Source organism: Petromyzon marinus, chromosome 46 (genome assembly GCF_048934315.1).
Source record: "Petromyzon marinus isolate PM22_M1 ecotype Great Lakes invasive population chromosome 46, UKy_Petmar_22M1.pri1.0, whole genome shotgun sequence".
NCBI lineage: Eukaryota > Metazoa > Chordata > Hyperoartia > Petromyzontiformes > Petromyzontidae > Petromyzon > Petromyzon marinus.
In genome coordinates this window covers 14,415,405-14,436,211 of record NC_133712.1, presented here as the reverse complement: position 1 = coordinate 14,436,211, position 20,807 = coordinate 14,415,405, and the positions used below count along the sequence as shown (strand labels likewise).

Below are 20,807 nucleotides of genomic sequence, written 5' to 3'. Positions count from 1 at the left end.
TTCTATTTTCACAATGGAGAAACCAAAATAAGTTAGCTCTCAGTTCACAAAGTTTCAACAGAGGCAGAATCGGAGGCCCCACTTCCCACTAAGCTACGAATCGAGGTAGACGTTGCTGGAGGCTCCCCAAGTCAGGAATCGTGCCCCCAATTCTAGACATTGTCCATACATCCCTTACATTCTCCAAACAAGCGTAACAATAACAATATTCTCCAACAACCACGCAAATGTGTTTTTTTTTGTGTTGTAGTGTATTATATAACGGTGTCGAACTCTGACCCTTGTCTTAAAGAGGGCCCTTGCCTGTAACATCTGGCAGTTCACCAGCAGTGGTTCACTTGGCAGTTAAGTGCTGAGACACGAAACGTCGAACTGCTCTAGTTTGCTTGTGTTGAGCCAATGCTGCTGAAATTGTTAACTTTCGTGGGAGCCAATTGGGCTGTGTTGATACAGCCGTAATTTTGTTTTTGGTATGTGCAGAGGCAGACGATGTGTGGGAGACGTTGCTCAGCTATTTTTTTATATCCAATCCATCCCGGGTTTGTCCCTTATTGTCCACACTAGGTGGCAGCACTTCCTCACGTGGACTGCGACACAACTGAAATAAAACCAAAACATCGAAATCTGAGCTGAAACTTTCGAATAACACATTCCTGCGGAGGGAGCTGGTAGGAACGTTGGGTTGCGCGGTCAGTGGCCAGGGTCAACGGCGGCACCACGTGGTGTATTCCGCAAATATGCCCGACTGAGGGCGGGTACAAGCTGGCGTGAGTAGGTTAAACGTTGAGTATTATAAGGGCACCACGGGGTGACCAGCCCCTCCCCACCCAGCCCCTCCCACCCTCCCCTCTCCACCCAGCCCTCCCATTTTTGGATGCACGACTGACACAATAATTTTCTGTGGGCTGGTGTAACCAGGAGGTTCCTACCAGTAAAACGAACTCAATGTCACAATTATTTTTCACACCGTTAATTGGTGACCCGGGTTCACGCAGTCTCACTCGCTAGACCTGAGAACCCAGTTTAATAAATTGGCGGCTGGATTCAAACCCAGGATCTCAGCGGTTGGCCAGGCCTCTGGTGCGAGTCACCCAACCACCTCGATTCACATTTCATCTACAGAACGAATGGAACACGCCCAAGAGGGCATCCACCTGTGAGATGGAGCAATGGAATGAGTTTGCACGTCGGTACCGGGTGGATCGTTGCACCGCAGGATTGCTAAAGGTGTCAGCAGCTTGGGGAGGCCTTCATCCAGCAGCGGATTGACCAGGGCTGTCCATAGGGGGGTTCAGGGCCCGGGTCAAATCCCCACCGTGGGCCCTCCGACGCTTTCAAACTAAACCAGAAGTATGACAGTGACGTCAAAGCACGGGGTCCCCCCACGGCACTGGGCCCGGAGCAGTCGGCCCGATTCACCATACCATCGGGACGGCTTCTGACCAAGGTCGAGGACGATGATGGAGCGGTGGAACAGCGGTTAGCAGCCGCAACGAAAGAGCAGTCACAACAAGAGTTGACTTCAAATCGCTTTATTTTTTTGTCCCCCATTTTCATATTTTTTATAAATAACGTATAAATTATTTAATATATATTTATCTACATATACACATCATATTTCTTTACCAAAAAAATCAAATGCAACTGTACATCGCTGAAGCAAAGGGGTTTTTGCTGCCAACCGGGCCCGTTCGCGTCCCGATTCCGTCTCGCGGGCCATCGCCGCAGCGGCGGCATCTTCGGGGGGGGCACTTCTCCCGTGGGGGGGCACCTCTCCCGTGGGGGGGCACCTCTCCCGTGGGGGGGGGGCACCCCTCTCCCGGGGCCCCCACTGCCCCCTCCTCCACCACTGCCGCTGCCCCCCTCAAGTCACGCGCTTCCAGTTTGACTATTTCCAGCGTGGCCGTACTCCGTTGGGTCTTTTGTATTTCATAAAACATGGCTTGTTCTGGTGGGAGATTTTTTTTTTACACACACAAAAGAAACGAAAGGTGAAAATAAAATAAATTTAGTTTACGCAACAAGAGAAGAGAAAGGTTACGACGACGACCAACAGCGACGACGACGACAAAACTTCCAATTTGACAAGATCCCAAAATATGAATCCATGCGGGCTGCGGACGCAAACCGGCTGCCCGAGGCCGAATCGAATAAACCGCGGAATAGCGGCGGGACCTCGCGCGTTGGCCGTGACGTGGTTTCGTCGAATTTTGTATTTTTGTCGGAACGACGTACCAGCGGCGGGAACATCAAGCGGATGCGGGCGATGCGACTCAGTCCCCCAAAGTAGTTTTTTTTTTTTGGGGGGGGGGGGGAGGGGACGACTCTGGAAGCATTCGTGAATATTTTCACGTAAAATCGTCCACACGTTGAAATAATTGGCCAATGACGACGACGACGACGGGGAGGACGTCCACCGAGAGACGGAGCGGTGCAGGTGTTAGGCGCGTTGTTACACGTCGGCATCTTGGGGAGGCCTTCATCCAGCAGTGGATTGATCAAGGCCGACAAAGATGCCAATTCATGACCAAAACCTCTTGCCTCTGTATATATCTGTGTGTACTGTATATATATACCTCAGTAGGTGCTGTGTCCCATCGACAGTGACTCAACACCTATTCCCAGCATTCATTAATTACAGCAATAACCATACCCTAAAAACACGTGCCCAATCTCATCCGATCTCAGAAGCGAAGCGGGATTTTGAGCCTGGATCGTGTTTTTCAGTGGGTGGCCACCATGCATAGCAGGTGCTATAGGCTACGTTGTGGGCGGTGCAGCAAAAAAGCATTGTACTCTACCTACGCTCCGAACGTCTACCCCCTGCCTACCTTCGCCGCCCTGCACCGACCAGCACGGTGAAGTACGGTCGAGACCCGCGCACGGCCTGTGGAGGCCACCATCCACCAGCGGGCCGACGAAAGCGTGGGCACGCGCACTTGGCAAGACGTCGGTTGTGGTCACTCGCCGGAATTCACCATCGGTCGTAAGACTCGGGGCCCGCTCCACCGACTCACGCGGACGTCGTGCGCGGTGAACCGGACGGATGTCCAATAAAACAACCGACAACGCGCACGGAGCTGAACGACAAACACACTGCCCCCCTCCCCCCCTACGATCATCTCCACAGGCCTCGGGGTGGAATGCGCCACGCGGAGTGGCCGCCACAAACGGGGTGGCCGCGGCGTTTGCCTGACGTCGCCGCCTCCCGCTGGGCACTCCCTGCCTCGGGGGAAGCGCACGGCAGCGGACGGTGCCGGGAGGAGGCCTCCGATCCGGCAGTGGACGGAGCCCAGCAGCTGTTGACGACGACGATTTGTTGAAGGGAATGGGGGGGTGGGGAGGGCAGTTCGTACGGACGCCAGCGCGGAGCGGCGAGGGTGACCACCGTATACGAAAATCAGATTTAACGTAAGTTACTAAAATCCACCTTGTCGTTTTCATCGGTGGCCGATGAAAACGAGATTCAAAGCGAGGACTCAAATCTAGCGTCGTGTAAACCCTGCAGCCACAGGAGGCGCTCGAAATCCACCGCCAAGGCCAAACACAAAAACGATTTGCGGCAAAATAAAACGAATGGAATGGCTTGGAGATTGGGGGGGGGGGGGGCTGTGTGCGTGAATCGTCACGGGGCCTGGGTAAACCGGTCAACCTGCACCGTGACGCAACGCTGGGAGGAACGCAGCGTTCACGTTCCTGCCTTAGTGTGCGCGACTCCAACAACAATAATTTATAAAAACAAAATAATAATAATAACAAAGCGACTGTACCGTCTCCCGCCACGAGTGCGATTTCTCGTCACGCTCAGCTTCGCGAAACCTCCACTCGCGTCCATAATGCCACTTGACACGTCGCGTGCGCAGGCACCCGCGGACCGACAGCAAACACATCGACGCAGCACTTGGGGAGCGCCGACGAGCACAAACGAATCCCATCGAAGCCAGGGGGAGGGGGGGGTGGGAGTCTTTTGTTCGTTCGTCGCAGCGGAGAGCTTTTGTGGACCGGCCGCAGCGTCCGGCGACCGGCGACCGTCGTTTCTCTGTCAGGGTTATCTTTGCGAGCGGTTTTTTTTTTATTTTGGCCCCAACTGCGATTCTAGAAAGCAACAGGGACCTGCCTGTGTGAGCGAGCGAGCGAGCGAGAGAGAGAGAAGGAGCGAGCGAGCGTGCGAGTGTGCGTTTGTGCGCGCGATTACCCAGTGTCCACGACTCGTGCCCCCCACCCACCCACCCACCGCCACCCGAATTTCTACCGGCGAAAAGGAAAAAAGTAAAAAAAAAACAATTCTGGCTCAAACGTTAGAACACACGTCGACTGCAGGAAACCGTTAGTAGCAGCTCGGGAGCGGCACACGCTCGCACAGTCGAGGCCACCGGCCCCCAAATTAAAATTAAATTAAATTCGTACAAGCATGTTGAGATTGAAATTTACACTGGAAATTAAAAAACACGATAAGTTAAACGAAGCAAAAAACGGGGCGCGCGGGGTAGAAAGGCGTCTCGGGGTTTAGTCGCAGCCGCGCGCGGCAGTCGAGCCAATGGAGAACGACGGGGGGGCGGACTCCAACTCTGCCCCGAAACCCCCTCCGGGTTGCTCTCACCCCCAGGCAGCAGGTGAAGAAGTTTGTTTCTTATTTAAACAAAAAAAATCGAGCTCGACCGACGGGAAATATGTTCGCGACAGAAGAACAGAGAAAGAAAGAAAGACACGGGCGGCCTCCCTGCAGAGCGGTGAACTCGACTCGAGGTCCCACCCGCCCCCCGTTATTGCGTCGGAGTAACACTTGCTTGCGACGTCCCATTTTCTTTTTACCCCCTGCCGCGCGAGGCTCGCCGGGAGGTGGCGCCGCCGCCGCCGACGACGGCGGCAGGAGTCGGACTGGGCGGGGGTCGTGTCGCGCCGAGTGCATCTTTGGACTTGTGTTTCGCGCGAGTCTGTAAAACCAGCCAAAAGTTCCCCACCACCGGGGCTATCTTGGATTTGCGAAATTCCCCCAAACGTGCCGTCCCCCTCCCCTGTTGCAGCAGCAGCAGGAGCAGCAGCAGCAGGAGCCACGTCGCGTCGCCGAGTTCGTGTACATTTTTTTTGGTGGAAAACGGGCGGCGATGAAGACGACCCCGGGAGCGACGGTTTGGTGGGGTGGGTGGGCCCCCGGGGTGGGTGGGCCCCCGGGGTGGGTGGGCCCCCGGGGTGGGTGGGCCCCCGGGGTGGGTGGGTGGGTCCTCGGTCAGCAGGGGGATTTCAAGCGGGGTCCCGCAGTAACTCGGCGCCGGGCAGGGCTGTCCGGGGAGCCGCTGTTTGGTGCCTGCTCCGTTCGGCGACTGCTCCGTCGGTTGCTTCGCGTTTTTAGTCGTCGTGTTTTTCCTTTCCCCGTCTGTGTCAAACGGCCATCGTCACCTCGCCTGATGACGGGAAAAGACACGTCAACAGGTGACTCAACGCGCAGTAACAATGACTCAAGGTGCAGCACAAAGAGAACGTGCGTTGCAAAAACTCAACGTGGAGTGCAGTGACCCAAACGTGGAGTACACAACTCTGCTGAGAAAACAAAAGCAAGCGATGAATGTCTTCTTCATAACACAATGAGTTGTGTTGTACAGAAGCCGCCCTCCATTCTACCGGAGGGAGGTCGACTCAGAGTTACTTTACACGCTTATAAGCAGCTTGCATCGTATCCTCAACGCGCGTTTAAAAGGGCACCCCCCCGTGGCCGCTGTCCCTGTGTGGTGCACAACCTGGCCTGCAAGCCGGCATTACTCTGCCAGTAGGCCGCGATTGCTGCTGTGCCCGTGATCCCAATGAAATCTGATCGTGGGGGGTGGGGGGGACAGGGCGGTGCGGGGGGGGGGGGGGTCGTACGGGCCGGTGCAGGGGGCTCGGCGTGGAGGAGGGCCTCTGCCGGCCGGGAGATGCCAGGCCGGTGCTCTTGTCCTGTCAAAAGGGAAAGCACGTTCTGTAAAACCGGCACGCGTTCACGAGGCGCACGAGGACACGCGCATCAAGGCAGCGCGCTTCAAGAACACGCGACTCGGAACTTGGCGTGCATGCGTGCGCCCTCACGTGCCGCCCGACGACCGCCCTCTCGCTGCTCCTGTGGCCCCGTGCTCCGTGCGTCCTCGCGTGGACACAGTCCATGTCCACGGCCTTCGCCACCTTGTTCGCCTTCAGGGTCGGGCCCGCCGCCCGGCCCTCCACGCCACCGCCGCCTCCGCCGCCTTCGCCGCCACCTCCGCCGCCGCCGCCTCCGCCGCCGCCGCCACCGCCGCCGCCGCCACCGCCGCCGCCACCGCCGCCGCCGCCGCCGCCGCCACCTTTCCCCTTCTTGCCTTCAGGCGGCTTGAAGGGCGGTGTGTGCGAGTTTGCGTGGTAGGCCGCAGAGGGCTGGTTCCGCTGCTGCTGCTGCGGCTGCTGGTGGCGGTTGTGGTGGTGGTGATGGTGATGATGGCGATGGTGCTGTTTGCTGGGGAGCGCCGGCGAACGTGCCGCCGCCGCCGCCACGGCCGTTGCCGGGGGAGTGGCGGCGTTGGCACCCGCCCTCTGCCGGTGCCCGCCGCTTCGGACGCCGGCTCCGCCGCCGCCGGCTCCGCCGCGATGGCGCGGAGACGACGCCGACGACGACGACGAGGAGGAGCATGAGGACGAAGACCCCGACGACGACGACGAAGACGAGGAGGAGGAGGACGACGACGAGAAGGAGGACGACGAGGACGGCGAGGGCGAACCGCGCCGACGCGATGGCGGCGGCGGCGGCTGCACCGCGGCCGCCGGCGCCGCGGCCGCCACCCATCCCGAGTCGGCGCCGCTCGACAGCGCTACGCAGTTCCGTTTGGGGGCGTCCGGCCCGGGGGCCGCGGCCGACGACGAGGAGGAGGAAGAGGCGGAAGACGAGGGCGCGGCGGGCGCGGCGGGCACGGCGGGCGCGGCGGGCGCGGCGGGCGCGGCGGGCGCGGCGGTGGCAACGCCGGCGGCGACGCTGCACTTTTTCTTCTTGGCGGCGCTGCCCGGGTTCGGCGGAGTCGCGTCGCGGCTCGCCGGCCGCCCCGGTCGGGGGCGGCACTTGCCGGGTTTGCGCGGCGCGGGCGAGCGGCGTGGCGCCGGAGGGGACGGAGTCGGAACGGCGCTCGCCGCGGCGACGCGTTTGCCGCAGTTGCCGGGAGACGGGGAGGGCCGGGAGGAGGACGCGGCGGCCGCGGTGCCGGCGGCGGCTGGGACCGGCATTGTGGGCGGCGAGGGCTCGCACGCCGCGGGGATTCTCCTGGATCGGGACGGGGAGAGGGGAGAGCCGTGGTGAGGACTTTTGGGGCGAGGGGCGGCGAAGAGCGGCGAGGATCGGCGCGAGGGACGGCGTGAGGGGGCGGCGGAAGGACAGCGACGGCCGGCGCTCACCTCCACATGTGCGTGCTCAGGTGGCGCTCCACCATGCAGGAGAAGGCCACGCGGAAGTGACCCCACGTGCGCGAGAACGAGTGCAGCCCGGGGGACAGCTGCCGCGCGCCAAACGTGCACACCTGGGGGGCGGGCGGTGGGAGAGGTGCAGAGTCACCACGAGGGGTGGACAGTCCTCCGATGCGGGCAGGAAACTGCCAAACAGGGAACCGGATCTTCTTTTGAACAAAAGCATGAAGGGTGTGTGGGAGCGTGGCGGCAAGGTGTGGGAAATCAGGCGGGGAGTGGTTGTGGAGGTGGCGGCTTACGGCCCCACTGAAGACGAACATCGGTGGAGGGATACAGGCAAAGCTGATGAGTCAGACGCGTGCTGCACTACAAAATTGGCGACCCTAATTCGATTCCCACTCACGGCCACCACCAGCGACGATTATCTGAACCGGTCCTGGGCCTCCCCTAAGTCGACTCAGCCTCAAATGAGTACCTTGTGCGGTGTGTAAACACCACCACTGGGGAGAGAAAGGCGGTCGGGCGTGGTGCTGGCCACCCACCCCCTCGTGCACCGTTCCGGCCTTCATAGGTTCTAATAGCGCTTGCCCCAACAGTCTGTTGAGGCTATACGGGGGAATCTTTGTCTTTGTGCATCGATACGCACGTGCGTGTGCGCCCACCACACTCACCCCCAGCGGCGCCGGGTGTCTCGCAATCACCAGTCCCTCGCTCCCGAAGTCGCCGATACCGCCGCTTGCGCCCACCCCGCCGCTCGCCCCTCCGCTCGGCTCGTCGGGGCAGCCGCCCTCGTCGCTGGACGTGTGCCACCCCGCGCCACTACCGCGGGGGCAGGGGCTGCCCCCCACCACGTAGAAGGGCGGCGGAGGGGCGGCCTCGCCACTCTCAAACGACGACGACGCCGGCGGTTGTTGTTGCTGCTGCTGCTGCTGCGGTGGCGGGGACGGCCAGGTTGAAACGCCGCCGCCGCCGCTGCCGCTGCCACCGCGAGCCGCCAGCGTTGTTACCGCATGGAGGTTACGGGTGTGGGACCTGTGGAGGCCACCGATGGGTGCGCGCACACACAGACACACACAGACACACACAGACACACACAGACACACACAGACACACACAGACACACACAGACACACACAGACACACACAGACACACACAGACACACACAGACACACACAGACACACACAGACACACACAGACACACACAGACACACACAGACACACACGTACGTGTGAGACGGCGGCTGCGGCGGACGCACAATCGCCGTTCGCCACTACGTGGCGGTGACGCCACCACGGCGCTAGCGTCAAGATGAGGTGCACTTTGAGGCCGCGTGAAGTGTCGAATGCTCCGCTGACAGGAGGTCACGGAATAGAACCAGGTGCCATGGGTTGACCGACCGAGGTGACTGGGCGATGCACCACCTGTGCTCCCCACTGTGACAACTCACTCCATTTTATCTGCCCGGCGCTCAGCTCGCTGTTCTTCTGACCTCCGCTGCTGCTGCTGCTGCTGCTGGACGGCAGCTCTTCTGACCTCTTCTGACCTCCAACTACCCAGGAGCGTCCCTCATGAGCCTCCTCAACAAAAGCTTATCTTGACACCACTGATACCAGCCTCCGGCGAGTCCGATCAGCTCCGCATCCTTCTGCACCATATCAGCTAATTTCTTCTCTCGCCCACTCTATCCAGTCAAACAGAACCTACTTGGGGGGGCATGCAGTGACTGGGAATGTGGGCTACATGACCAAGACCGTGTCTAGATCTTTCAAGGATCTTTAAGCTCCTCATATCATCCAATTTGGCTAAACCCAGCATGGACCAAAGGCAGGCTATCCTGAATGATTCAAACGGGCGCAGATGTTCCTTTTAGAGGGCTCCATATTTCTTCAAACAGAGAAGGGAGGTCACAACCGTGGCCGTAAAAGGCATTTAGCTTCGTGTGGAGCGACAGACCTGGAAGCTTTCACACAGCGTTACGCAGTTGATGAAAGGATAACGCTGCTCGACTGAATCGGAGTAAGTTATAAGCACTGCCCAGGTCGCCGGGTTCATAGCGCAGCACGCGAACCGTTACAACACTGCACCCCCACACACACTCGCGCACGCAACGCCCTCCTCGCACTCGCAAAGACAAAGATCCCCCGTGAGGCTTTCGGGGCAAGTGCTGTTAGCAGGCACCTACCGAGGCCAGCACGGCACATGAGGGAGTGTGGGTGGCCAGCAGCACCATGCCCGGCCGGCCGCCTTTGTTTCCCCAGTGCTAACACTCGCACGTGCACTCACCCACTCAAACTCACCCACTCAAACCCACCCACCCACACCCGCCCGCCCGCTCGCTCACTTCACACTCTCGCGCTCTCTGCGCACACCTCCCCTCGCGCTCGGGGAGCTGCCGCTGGTTATTTCGGCACCGTTCTCCGTGGCCCCGCTCCCCGGGGTCCCAGCTCACCGGTTTTAGCGGCGCCAGTGAGCTGGGCCGCTCGCGAGTGGCGACGGGGGGGGGGGGGTCGCGGTGTGCCGAGCCGGGGGCCCGCGGGGACCAGGGAACCGTCACGGCAACCGCGGCGGCCGCAACGCGGCGACCGCTAGACCGCGCACGGCCGCTATGGGTGCAGCGAAGAGGCGCGCCGATCCGTGGGATAACGATGCGCCTCACCCTGGCAGCCCCTCTCACGCAGCCTGCGTGCTGACATTCTCCCAGAGTCCGCCTCTCCAATCTCCCGGAAGGGCTGTTAAAACAATGGTGCCCGTTGCTCAAATCCCCACGCCGCCTCTCTCCCCGCAGCAGTTAGTCTGTCGGCAGGCAATGCGTGGCGGGGTTCAGCGTGGGTAGTCCTTGGCTCTTGAGAAGGCATCTGTGCAGCACGGAATCGTAGGCCAGAGCTCCCTCTCGTGCAATTGCAGGGCTGCTCCTTTATCTTTTTACCCGTACACAAACACCGAACACTTACACACCTCTCACCGCGCTCTCTCAATCCTCACCACCACCACCACCACCACACCCTCACCGAACCCCGAAGCGTCACCTGGGATTGAACGAGCGGAGTTTGGCCAAAGCGTTGACTCCGTCGCCAGCGCCCGCCCAATCCTCTCCCGCCCCGTCCGCTTGCACCGTCAAAACGTCGTCCCCGCGCCACCCGGCTCCGGCGGCCGGCGCGAGCAGCGGCGGCGCCGGCGAGGGCCCGGGCGGCGCGGCGCCATGCCGGGCTCCGTCGCGGCTGTGCGAGCGCGAGCGGTGCTCCGGGGCCGGCGTCGCCGCGACGTCGGCGACGGCGCCATTGCCCTTGCGGCGCGAGTGAGTCGAGCGGCGCTGGCCCGGGGAGGAGGGGGTCTGCGCGTGGCACCGGCACGGCGGGCGGGCGAGAGGACACAAGAGCCGGGGTTAGCGGGACGAGAGAAAGAGACATCGCACAATAATACCCCCCAATCTGAGACTCCTTTCACCCCGCCATCCACGATGTCGACTCACTGCCCCTTGTTCACACACTGCCTATGATCGACTGCCTCTCATAGCGACCCATAGACCCACACAGGACCCATAGACTCACATAGAGGGAGACCTATGGCTGCCTGCCTCTCTGTTTATAGCTCATCGGATTCCCCAGTATAAATATTCCGATTCTGATAATAATAATAAATATTATAATTCTATAAGATAAACACGACCTCTGTCCTGTAGAGCGTCCGTCTCGAGGTGCGGACACATTTGGACCCTCTAGGGCGACAGGGGCGGTGCAGTGGTGACACTCGCGCTTCACAGCAAGAAGCGCCTGGGTTCAATTCCCGACTAGGGCAACCTTTCTGACTGACGTTTACACGAACATAAAACTCCACATTGTGTTTTACTGCCTCGATCTTCTGACGAGGGATCGCTAGACATCCCCAGGGCGAGACCCACACCCATCTTGGGGCTTCTTCCTTTGCTCACGCGGCTCTCACTCTGTGGACTTCCCCTCGGCGGATAACGGGAAAACGACTGACCGTCCAGAGTCTTCAAAAAAATATCTAAGTAATATCACAGAATGTATGGCTGGCAGATTTTTTGAAAGTTTTAATGGAGGATAATAATTCATGTAGAGCTGGCCGTGGTAAAGTAATTCTCTGGGAAAGCAGCAGCTCCTTTATAACGAAGTCGGCCAAGGAGGGGGGGGCACTCTTGGTCCCCATATTTTTGCACGAACATTTTTTTTACGAAAATATCTTCACAAACCATGCCAAGCCGTTCAAAAGTGTGAAGTGGCGCATTCGTTAGGGGTTGGCGCCGTCCACCTTGATGACCACCTTAAACCAAGCAGACAAAGTGAAGGCTACGATGCAGCAATGTTTTCTGTACCCCCCTCCTCCGACGTCCTGGAACGCATCCCCCCCGATGCCTCCTCTGTCGTATGTACCTCTGGTAACGACGTTTCTGCGACGTCATGGAACTAAGTGACGTCACGGAACGCATCCACAGTAAACCCTTGTTAATTCGACACGTAAGTGGCTGTGGCCTTGCCGAATTACACTAGCAACATTTTTGTTCCTGGGTCGTAAGTGTTATTTCGTAAATGCTTATGCCTAAAAAGTATAGGACATGGCTATTATTCCCCGCGAACTTTGCTTCTGTGATCGCATAACCTGCATTTGGTTATGGCGATTGCGATTCCGGTCCTGAGAGCCGACGTACAAAAATGCTAAAAACGTTCATCGACCGATTTGATCGGCAGAGCGACCGTGCAGGGCCGCGAGCCGGCGGTGCACCAAGCACTGCTGACCTTGCAGGCGAGCGAGCGCAGGCACGGCCGCCGGCCGCTCTCCACGTCCGTGCCGCCGCGGTGCCGCCCCGCGTCCGGCTCTCGCGCTGCCGCCCCCGCGGGGAGAACGCAAAACGGGGACAAAGTCAGGAACACCGAGTCGTAGCGGGGTGCGCGGCTTCTGCGTCACTCGCGCCGGGGACGCCGGCGAGGGGCCGGCCCCACGTCCGGGCGACGGCGCGGATTTGCGGACGGTCGCCACCGCTCGTGGCGCTGGCCTTGCGCGTCGACCGTCTTCGAGCTGCTGCCGCGTTTCCACGCTTTGTCAAAATCCGCAAAGCGCTCGCGTTAAATGAACTCTGGGGCTACGGCAGCAACGAGGACGACGTACATTGGTATTGTAGCCATGGTGTCGCAAACGTCTAACCCACGTACTCACCCACTCGCTCACTCACCCACTCGCTTATCCACCTCCTTACTTACCCAACTGCCCATTCACTTACCCACTCACTCACCTGACCAAGCACTCACTCACCCATTCACTAATCCACTCACTTCGTCACCCACTTACTCACACACTCACTTACCCACCCCACTCATCCATTCACTTACCCATTCAAACACTCCCGCATTCGCACCTCCGATTAGCACGGTTGGCGATGTATGGTGAGAAAGCAGTTCAACATACACACACACATTCACTGATCTATTACTAAAAACTATTTAAACTATTTTTAGTTGACCAGGTAAGGCCCACTGAGATATACAGCTCTTTTTCAAAAGCGACCTGGCCACAAATGATAGCCCGACGAAATGAATGATCAGGTGGAAATTTATAGCAGCCAAATGTTTCTAAATGTGGGAAAAACCGAAGGACCCAGAGGAAAATCCACGCGACCATGAGGAGAGAGACATGCAAACTCTAAATATAGAGGCAGGCGTCAGGGTCGGGATCAAATCCAGGACCTCCTGCATACCAGGCGAGGTAGTTAACATCGTGGACACCATGGCGCTCCACTCACCCGCCCACTCACCCGCCCACTCACCACTCACCCGCCCAATCACCACTCACCCGCCCACTCACCACTCACCCGCTCACTCACCACTCACCCACTCACTCACCACTCGCCCGCCCGCCCACCCACTCACCCACCCACCGACCCACTCAAGAGAAAGGCAACGATGAAGGGAGTCCACACGCACGGCTGCAGAGGGTAGCAGTGAGAGGCGAAGAGGGAGATGACTGCACGCACGACCGTGCTCGGGCGCCTGCATGCAAGCGCATTACCCAGCGCCGCCTTGCGGTGCGGGACGCTCCTTCCGTCCTCCCGCCTCCGGGCGATCTCCGCGGCGGGGCCCTTCCCGTTCGGGACAACCGCGGCCGCGTTGGCTCCGGCGCCGTGGTTGTGGTTGTGGTGGTTGTTGTTGTTGTGGTGGTGGTTGTGGTAGCTGTTGCTGCTGCTGCTGCTGTTGGCGACGGCTCCGGCTCGGAGCGAGGGAGACGCCGGCGGGGGGCGGCGCCGGCCACCGCCGTTGCCTCCGCCCGCTGCTTGCGGTGGCAGCAAAGGAGGAGGAAGAAGAGGAGGAGGAGGCGGAGGAGGAGGAGGAACGGGAGACCCGCAGAGCGGCGCAGGGGGAGCAGCCGATGAGGTAGCAGCGGTAGTGTTCTGCCGCACCGGCAGCGACACCGAGTTCGACGATCCCAATTTGACGGAAGACAACAACAATGACGGCGACGACGATGAAGAGGTGGCGCCGCTACCAGCAGAAAGCGAGTTCACCCTGGGGCCTTCGGGCCTGGCTTGCGTCTTTGTACCCCCACCGCCGCCACCGCCTCCGCCACCCTGTGGTTTTGATGATGATGAAGATGACGACGGCGGTGGTGGAGGTGTGGAGGGTGGCGATGACGATGATGGTGCTGGCCTGGTCGCTGGCGCCGTGGGCTGTTTGGGAGCGAGCGATGAAGAGTTCCGCACGACGGAGGAGGGGGGCGGTGGCGCAGACGGAGGCGGCGGCCTAGAGGAGGAGGTATTGGCGGAGGTGGTGGTGGAGGAGGAGGTGGTGGAGGAGGAGGAGGAGGAGGTGGTGGTGGAGGAGGAGGTGGTGGAGGAGGAGGAGGTGGTGGTGGTGGTGGTGCGCAGGGGAGTGGTGGCGCTGTCGAGTTTCTGTAGACTCACGATGGGCATGGGCGCGCTGGTGCTGCAAGGGAAAGGGGGGTTATTAATCATCGTCATCATCGCCAGCAGTGTCACCGTCATCACTGCACGCCGTGTCGTCGTCATCATCATCATCATCGGTAGCCATTGTGTGTGTCACACAGATGAGGATTGAAACGTGTGTGCGATCCCAATCCAGTCATTTGCAGGTCGTTTTTGGCCAACCCTTAACATCAGAGGTGGACTTTCCAACATCCAGACGGCGGGCAGTACGATGACCGTTACTACACAACAATGAGCAGGGCGACCACTGGAATTGAACCGCGAGCATCCGCAACAGGCGGCGGTGGGATCGCACTGCCGCTGTGCCGGGCCGCCGTGCCGTGATTCCCCGTTCCGCCCGTGACGAGCGGCGACGTCACAGCGGGGCCGGCTTACCGTCCCCGCAGCAGAGCGCGGCCGCGGACCCTCACCCCGCCAACCAACTACTACTGCCCGTGACCCCCAACCCGTGACCCAGCCTCACCACTGCTTGTCCGATGACCTGGGCGGCTGGGAGGCGCTGGCATTGCGACTTCGGTCTCCCGGCCGCACCCGTACCAGTGGCCTGCACCGCAAAACACCGCGCCACAACGAACCACTTAAACCTCCATCCCGCTTAACCGCTCCACCGCTTCCACGATGCTAACTTCGAGCGTGCCGTCGGCCGAGCCGACAGCGCCACCACCGCCATGCCCAGCTCACCGATGCTCACCGATCTCGTGCCTGGGGCAGCCATCCTACTTGCTGTACAACCCACGGACGGACAAAAGCGGGGTGGGTGAGGGGTGGTCTTACCCGGCACGGGAGGAGCGTCGCTGTTGCTCCCGCAGCTCGCGAGCCGAGCGTGAAGCGGAACCGGAAGAAGCGGCGGAGGTGGCGGAGGTGGTGGAGGTGGCGGTGGCAGCGGGGGGTGGCGGAGGCTGCGAGGCGGCCCCCGTCACCGCGTGGTCACGGTGTCGCCTCTCTGCATCGCGCGGGGGGGGCCGGGGGCGCGGGATACACATGGACGCACGGAGAGACACGCGGACACAAGGGCAGGAAAGCACGGGGACATCAGTGTCTCGTCCACGCTGGATCCGTCCTCGCGAATGGCGAATCTGTATCGATGATCCTTCAACATGCGGCGTGCGGTGCGTGCGGTGCGAGCAGGAGAGGCGTTCAGATGAGACTGAGGGCTCCGCACGCACAGCCCGGAATCGCTCGTCGCAACTCCACGTTCCACGTGGCACGGACGCGTGCTGCCATCATCCACACAAACCGCGACCACCAAGTCCACCAACCGTGCAGGGATAATACCGAACTTGCGACCTTCTACTGGCGAGCTGGAACACCGTGCGCAGGGGTACAGCGCAAAATCTATTTCTGCACCGTGCTCTGCTGCCCACAGCGTAGCCCCACAGCGTCAGCTCCCTATAGCACCAGCTATGCATCGTGGTTTCTCATCCAAGCACTATCCAGGCTCAACTCTGCTTAGCTTCAGAGCATTGATGAGATTTGGCGTGTTCCAGGTGACTTGTTTCACAGCCCTGGTGGCAGTATTCCTGTCATCAACATAATTACTAAAGATCACGATATGCTTGGTGGTGACAGAGACGCTGTCTTTTTATAAGCCTTTGTGTCTCCATGTCTCCGTCTCCCTTTGTCCCCGTGTCTGTATCTCCCCGTCTGTCTCTCTCAGCGTTACCGTCTCTGCATCTTGACACACACACACGCACGCACACACAAATAACCGACAAAAACAAAGATTACCCCATATGCCCATTAACAGACTGTTGGGTCAAGTGCTGCTAACGAGCACCTATGAAGGCAGGCATGGCACACGAGGGGGTGGGTGGGCAGCACCACGCCCGGCCACCTTTGTCTCCCCACTGGCGATGTTTACACACCGCACCAGGTAATCATTTGAGGCTGAGTCGACCTAGGGGAGGCCCAGGACCGGTTCAGATAATCGTTACCGGTGTTGGCCGTGAGCGGGAATCGAACTCGGGTCGCCGGGTTCGTAGCGCAGCGTAGCGCTAACCCGCTACACTACCGCTCCCCACCACAGCCCGACACAAATACACAGGCACTTGCTCGTGCACACGCACGCGCACAAAAACAGAGGGGCACGCGCGCTCACTCTCACGTGCAAGCGCACACACCCACAGAGATAGATACATAAATCTGATAAAACACACACATGCACACGCACGCACGCACACACACGCTCCCGCATGCATGCACGCACTCCTGCACACACCGTCGCCCGCACGGTGTGCAGCAATGGAAGGGTGCTCGCACGCGGAGGAGCTCAGGGCTGAAAGAAACCACGCTGGAATTGCTTCCCAGCGATCGTCATGGAAACAAATTAGCGTGCGTGTCTGACTGTGTGTGCTTGGGCGCGTGTGCGCTTTTGACTGCGTGCGTACACGACTGCGTGCGTACACGTGTCTTAAGACTGTGTGCGTGTGTGTACGTGGTGTGAGGGAGACAAAGGCGGCCAGGCGTGGTGCTGGCCTGCCCACCCCCTCGTGTGCAATGCCGGCCCTTAGCAGGTGCTCGCTTACAGCGCTTGCTCCACAAGTCTGTTCAGGCTATACGTGGGATCTTTGTACGCATCTTTGTTGTGTGTGGCTGCACGTGCGTATGTGTGACTGTGTGTCAAGATAGGCCTCTATGGAGGACGCTCCTGGGCAGTTGGGAGGCAGTCGTCCTCCAACAACAACGGAGGGCGGAGGAGCGACGCTCATGACAACCAGCGGTGCGCCGGACGGTTAAACCGCGAGTTGGCACAGTTGGTGCATCTACCAGTCATCTCAGTCAACCAACGGCACCGGGGTCTGTTTGACACTTCGCGTGGCCTAAAAGTGCACCTAGCCCAGCAGAACTGTGGTGACTTGACCACCACTTAGTGGCGAATGGCGGTTGTTGTTGCTCTTGTGTGACTGCGTGAGTTTTGTGTTTGTGTGTGACTGTGTGCGTCACTGTGTGTGAATGCATGTGTGCGTGTGCACGAATAGTGCAGTGGTAAAAGCGCACTATGTTACGCACCCAGCGACCTAAGTTCAATGTGTGCTCAGGGCTAATCATGGATCTGCTCTCGGTCAGTAATCAAAAGAGACAAAGGTGGCCGAGCGTGGTGCTGGTCATACCACATCCTGGCCTTCAAAGGTGCTCACTAACAGCACTTGCCTTAGCAGCCTGCGTAGGCTACACGGGGGATCCTTGTCTCTTGTGTGCAGGATTGGACAAGCACGTCCGTGCGTGCGTAACTCCGTACGTGTGACTACGTGCGCGGGGCTGCGTGCGACAGCGTGCGTGACGGATGATTTCTGCCGTGTGTTTGTGAATGATGATTGTGCGCGCTCCCAGCTGCCTGGGTCATCCGAAAGCAGCGACCTTCATTCAAGGTCATATTAAACATACAAAGACCCCCGTTGTAGCCTTACGAACCGTTGGGGCAAGTGCTGTTAGCGAGCAGCACCTATGAACGGCGGCACGGCACACGAGGGGGTGGGTGGCCAGCACCACGCCCGGCCGCCTTTGTCTCCCCAGTGGCGATGTTTACACATCGCACACACAGAGACCGCATCTGCAGCGGCCATACACCCTGTCGGGAAGTTGGTGTTTGCGAGCACCTATTAAGGTCGGCACGGCGCACCTATGCAGGGATTGTGTGGTCGGCATCACACCCGGCCGCCTTTGTCTCCCCAGTGTACCAGAGTCGACCAAGGGGAGACGCGGAACAATCTCAGATATCACTCGCCACTGATGGTGGCCGTGCACGGGTATCGAACGCGGGTTGCTGGGTCGCAGTGCAGTGTGCTAACCACTGTGACACCGCTCCCCAAACCAGACACACACACATACTACAACAGCAGTGACAGTTGTGCCAGGCTAGGTGCACTCGGACACCACCGTGTGAAGTGCCTTGTAGGAAGAAGGTCATGGGACAGGCCCATGTGTTGGAGGTTGACCCTCAACCGTGTGCCTTGACAGCACGTTATGCATGTAATCTCTCGGCAAGTAATCCCCAAAGATGCAAACGCTAGAGATAAAATCAGGAGAAGCGAGATACAAGTCGACTGATATGAACGTATGATAATGCAAGTGTGTGATCCGGCGCTGTGGAGGCAAGGGTTGGTGGATCACACGGAGATTTGTTAAATTCCCAAACCAGCCGGGGCTGCGAAGTGGCCAACAGATGACGGCACACCAAGTGGGTTGGTGCACCCATCCGTGTGGCGACTTCAATGTCACCTCTTCGTATCACACATGATGGGGTTCTCTCCGGGTTTTCCGGTTTCACGTGCACACACAAAGACAAAGATCCTCCTATAGCCTGAACAGACTGTTGGGGCAAGTGCTGTTAGCGAGCACCTATGAAGGCCGGAACGGTGCACGCCCGGCCGCCTTTGTCTCCCCAGTGGCGACGTTTACACACCGCACCAGGTACTCATTTGAGGCTGAGTCGACCTAAGGGAGGCCCAAATCCGGTTCAAATAATCGTCACTGGTGTTAGCCGTGAGCGGGAATCGAACCCGGGTCACCAGGTTCGTAGCGCGGCGCGCTAACCACTACACTACTGCACACACGGACAACAAAAACAGCCGGCATCCACCATGAAGTGGCGGTGACATCACCACAGCGCTTGTACCAGACGAGGTGCACTTTAAGGCCATGTGAAGTGTCAAAGGTTCGCTGGCAGGAGGTCTTGGGACAGATCCAGGTGCCATGAACTAAATGACTAAGATGACTGGCAGACGCACCACCTGTTCCCCCACTGTGCCAACTTGTTGCATTTTAGCTGCCCAGCACTTCGCTCATTGTCGTGAGCGTCGCTCCTCTGCCCTGCGTTGTTGTTGGAAGGCGACTGCCTCCAACTGCCCAGCAGCAGCGACCTTCACGAGCCTCCTCCAGAGGCCGATTTTGACACCGCTGGTACCAGTCTTCGGTGGATCTCTACTCAACTCCATATCCTCCTGTGTACCACATCAGCCCACATCTTCTCTAGCCTGTGCCGTGCCCGTTCAGCTCCCTCGATCTGGTGAAACAGAAGATTCTTTGGGCATGCGGTGGCTGTGCAAGCGGGCGACATGATCCAGCCTCGCCTGCCGGAGGAGCTCACACGGACACGCGCACGCACACACACAGCAACGCACACAAAAAAGGCAAAGCACACAACATAGACACACACGGAATGCGCACACACACAGACACACATGGACACACAGTGTGTGTACTTGTATGTGTCTATATGTACACATATGTATGCGTACGTATTTGCGGCTATGTGTATGGGGAGCGGTGGGGCGGCACAGAGGCTAGTGCGCTGTGCTACAAATCCGGCGACCCAATTTCGATTCCCACTCACGGCCAACACCAGTGACAATTATCTGAAGCGGTACTGAGCCTCCCCTAAGAGAACTCAAATGTGTACCTGGGGAGACAAAGACGGCCTAGCGTGGTGCTGGCCACCCACCCCCTCGTGTGCTGCGCCGGCTTTCATAGGTGCTCGCTAACAGCACTTGCCCCAACAGTCTGCTTAGGCTATACGGAGGATCTTTGCCTTTTGTCTTGTATATGGGTATGGGGACCGGTAGCCCAGAGGTTTAGTGCACTGCACTACGAACCCGGCGACCTAAGTCTGATCTCTGCTCACGGCCAACATCGGTGACTAATATCTGAACCAGTCCTGGGCCTCCCCTAGGCTTTATATTTGTACGTGGTGCGGTATGTAAACATCAGTGCTGGTGAGACAAAGCCGCCTGGCGTGGCACTGGCCATCCATGTTGGCTTTCATAGAAGCTCACGCACAGCAGACCCCCCAACATTCTCTAACGACTATATAGGGGATTTTGGTCTTTGTTTGTGTACGTGCAGCAGCGTGCATGTGTGCATATCTGCGAGAGAGCGTGCAGCCTGCGTGTGTGCATGTGTAAGCGTGTGCGATGTGCGCGTGTGTGCGTATGTGCGTGTGTGTATGCGTGCGTGTGTGTTCGAGCGAGGTGATACATGCGTGCTGGCAAATGGTGTGCAGGCAGGGAGGGAGGGAGAAGGGAGGGGTGGAGGGAAGAAGCTAGAGGGAGGGTGATGGGAGGGACAGAGGGAGACAGGGACATGGGAGGAAGATGGAGGGAGGTGAGGAAGGGAGGGAGATGGAGGAGGGCGTTGGGTCATGTCAGGTGACGGGTGAATGCGTAGAGGAGGAGAGAGAAGGGAGACAGCTGGGGAGAGCAACAGACACACGCACGCAGAAACATGCACATAGAGACAGTAATCAGACATACACGCCAACAACAAGGTGAATGAATGAAAACATCCCAGGTGTTGTCTGGAGAGGCAATACACAACAGGACAGCAACAGCAGCAGCAGCCAGTCGCCACCTGGCGGCAGTGATGTCGCCACCGCGCTCGTGCCAGGCTAGGTGCACTTCCGATGAAGTGCACAAGGGAACAACGATGCAATGTGTACCTACATAGGTTGCTGGGGCAAGTG

At 59.0% G+C, this 20,807-nt stretch overlaps 1 protein-coding gene across 1 annotated transcript in view; it reads right to left on the bottom strand.

Moving 5' to 3' along the window:
* Nucleotides 1-1,516: 1,516 nt before the first annotated feature.
* Nucleotides 1,517-20,807, bottom strand: part of LOC116952257 (uncharacterized) — a 34,151-nt gene continuing 14,860 nt past the window's right edge. The window contains exons 4-13 of the mRNA XM_076074234.1: nucleotides 15,125-15,293; nucleotides 14,814-14,894; nucleotides 13,420-14,330; nucleotides 12,153-12,238; nucleotides 10,425-10,729; nucleotides 8,067-8,427; nucleotides 7,387-7,508; nucleotides 6,061-7,255; nucleotides 5,860-5,931; nucleotides 1,517-5,402 (exon numbers count right to left, since the gene is read on the bottom strand). Coding sequence (XP_075930349.1) covers nucleotides 5,394-5,402; nucleotides 5,860-5,931; nucleotides 6,061-7,255; nucleotides 7,387-7,508; nucleotides 8,067-8,427; nucleotides 10,425-10,729; nucleotides 12,153-12,238; nucleotides 13,420-14,330; nucleotides 14,814-14,894; nucleotides 15,125-15,293 — 3,311 coding nt within the window. The 3' untranslated portion in view covers nucleotides 1,517-5,393. The remainder of the gene's footprint in view (nucleotides 5,403-5,859; nucleotides 5,932-6,060; nucleotides 7,256-7,386; nucleotides 7,509-8,066; nucleotides 8,428-10,424; nucleotides 10,730-12,152; nucleotides 12,239-13,419; nucleotides 14,331-14,813; nucleotides 14,895-15,124; nucleotides 15,294-20,807) is intronic.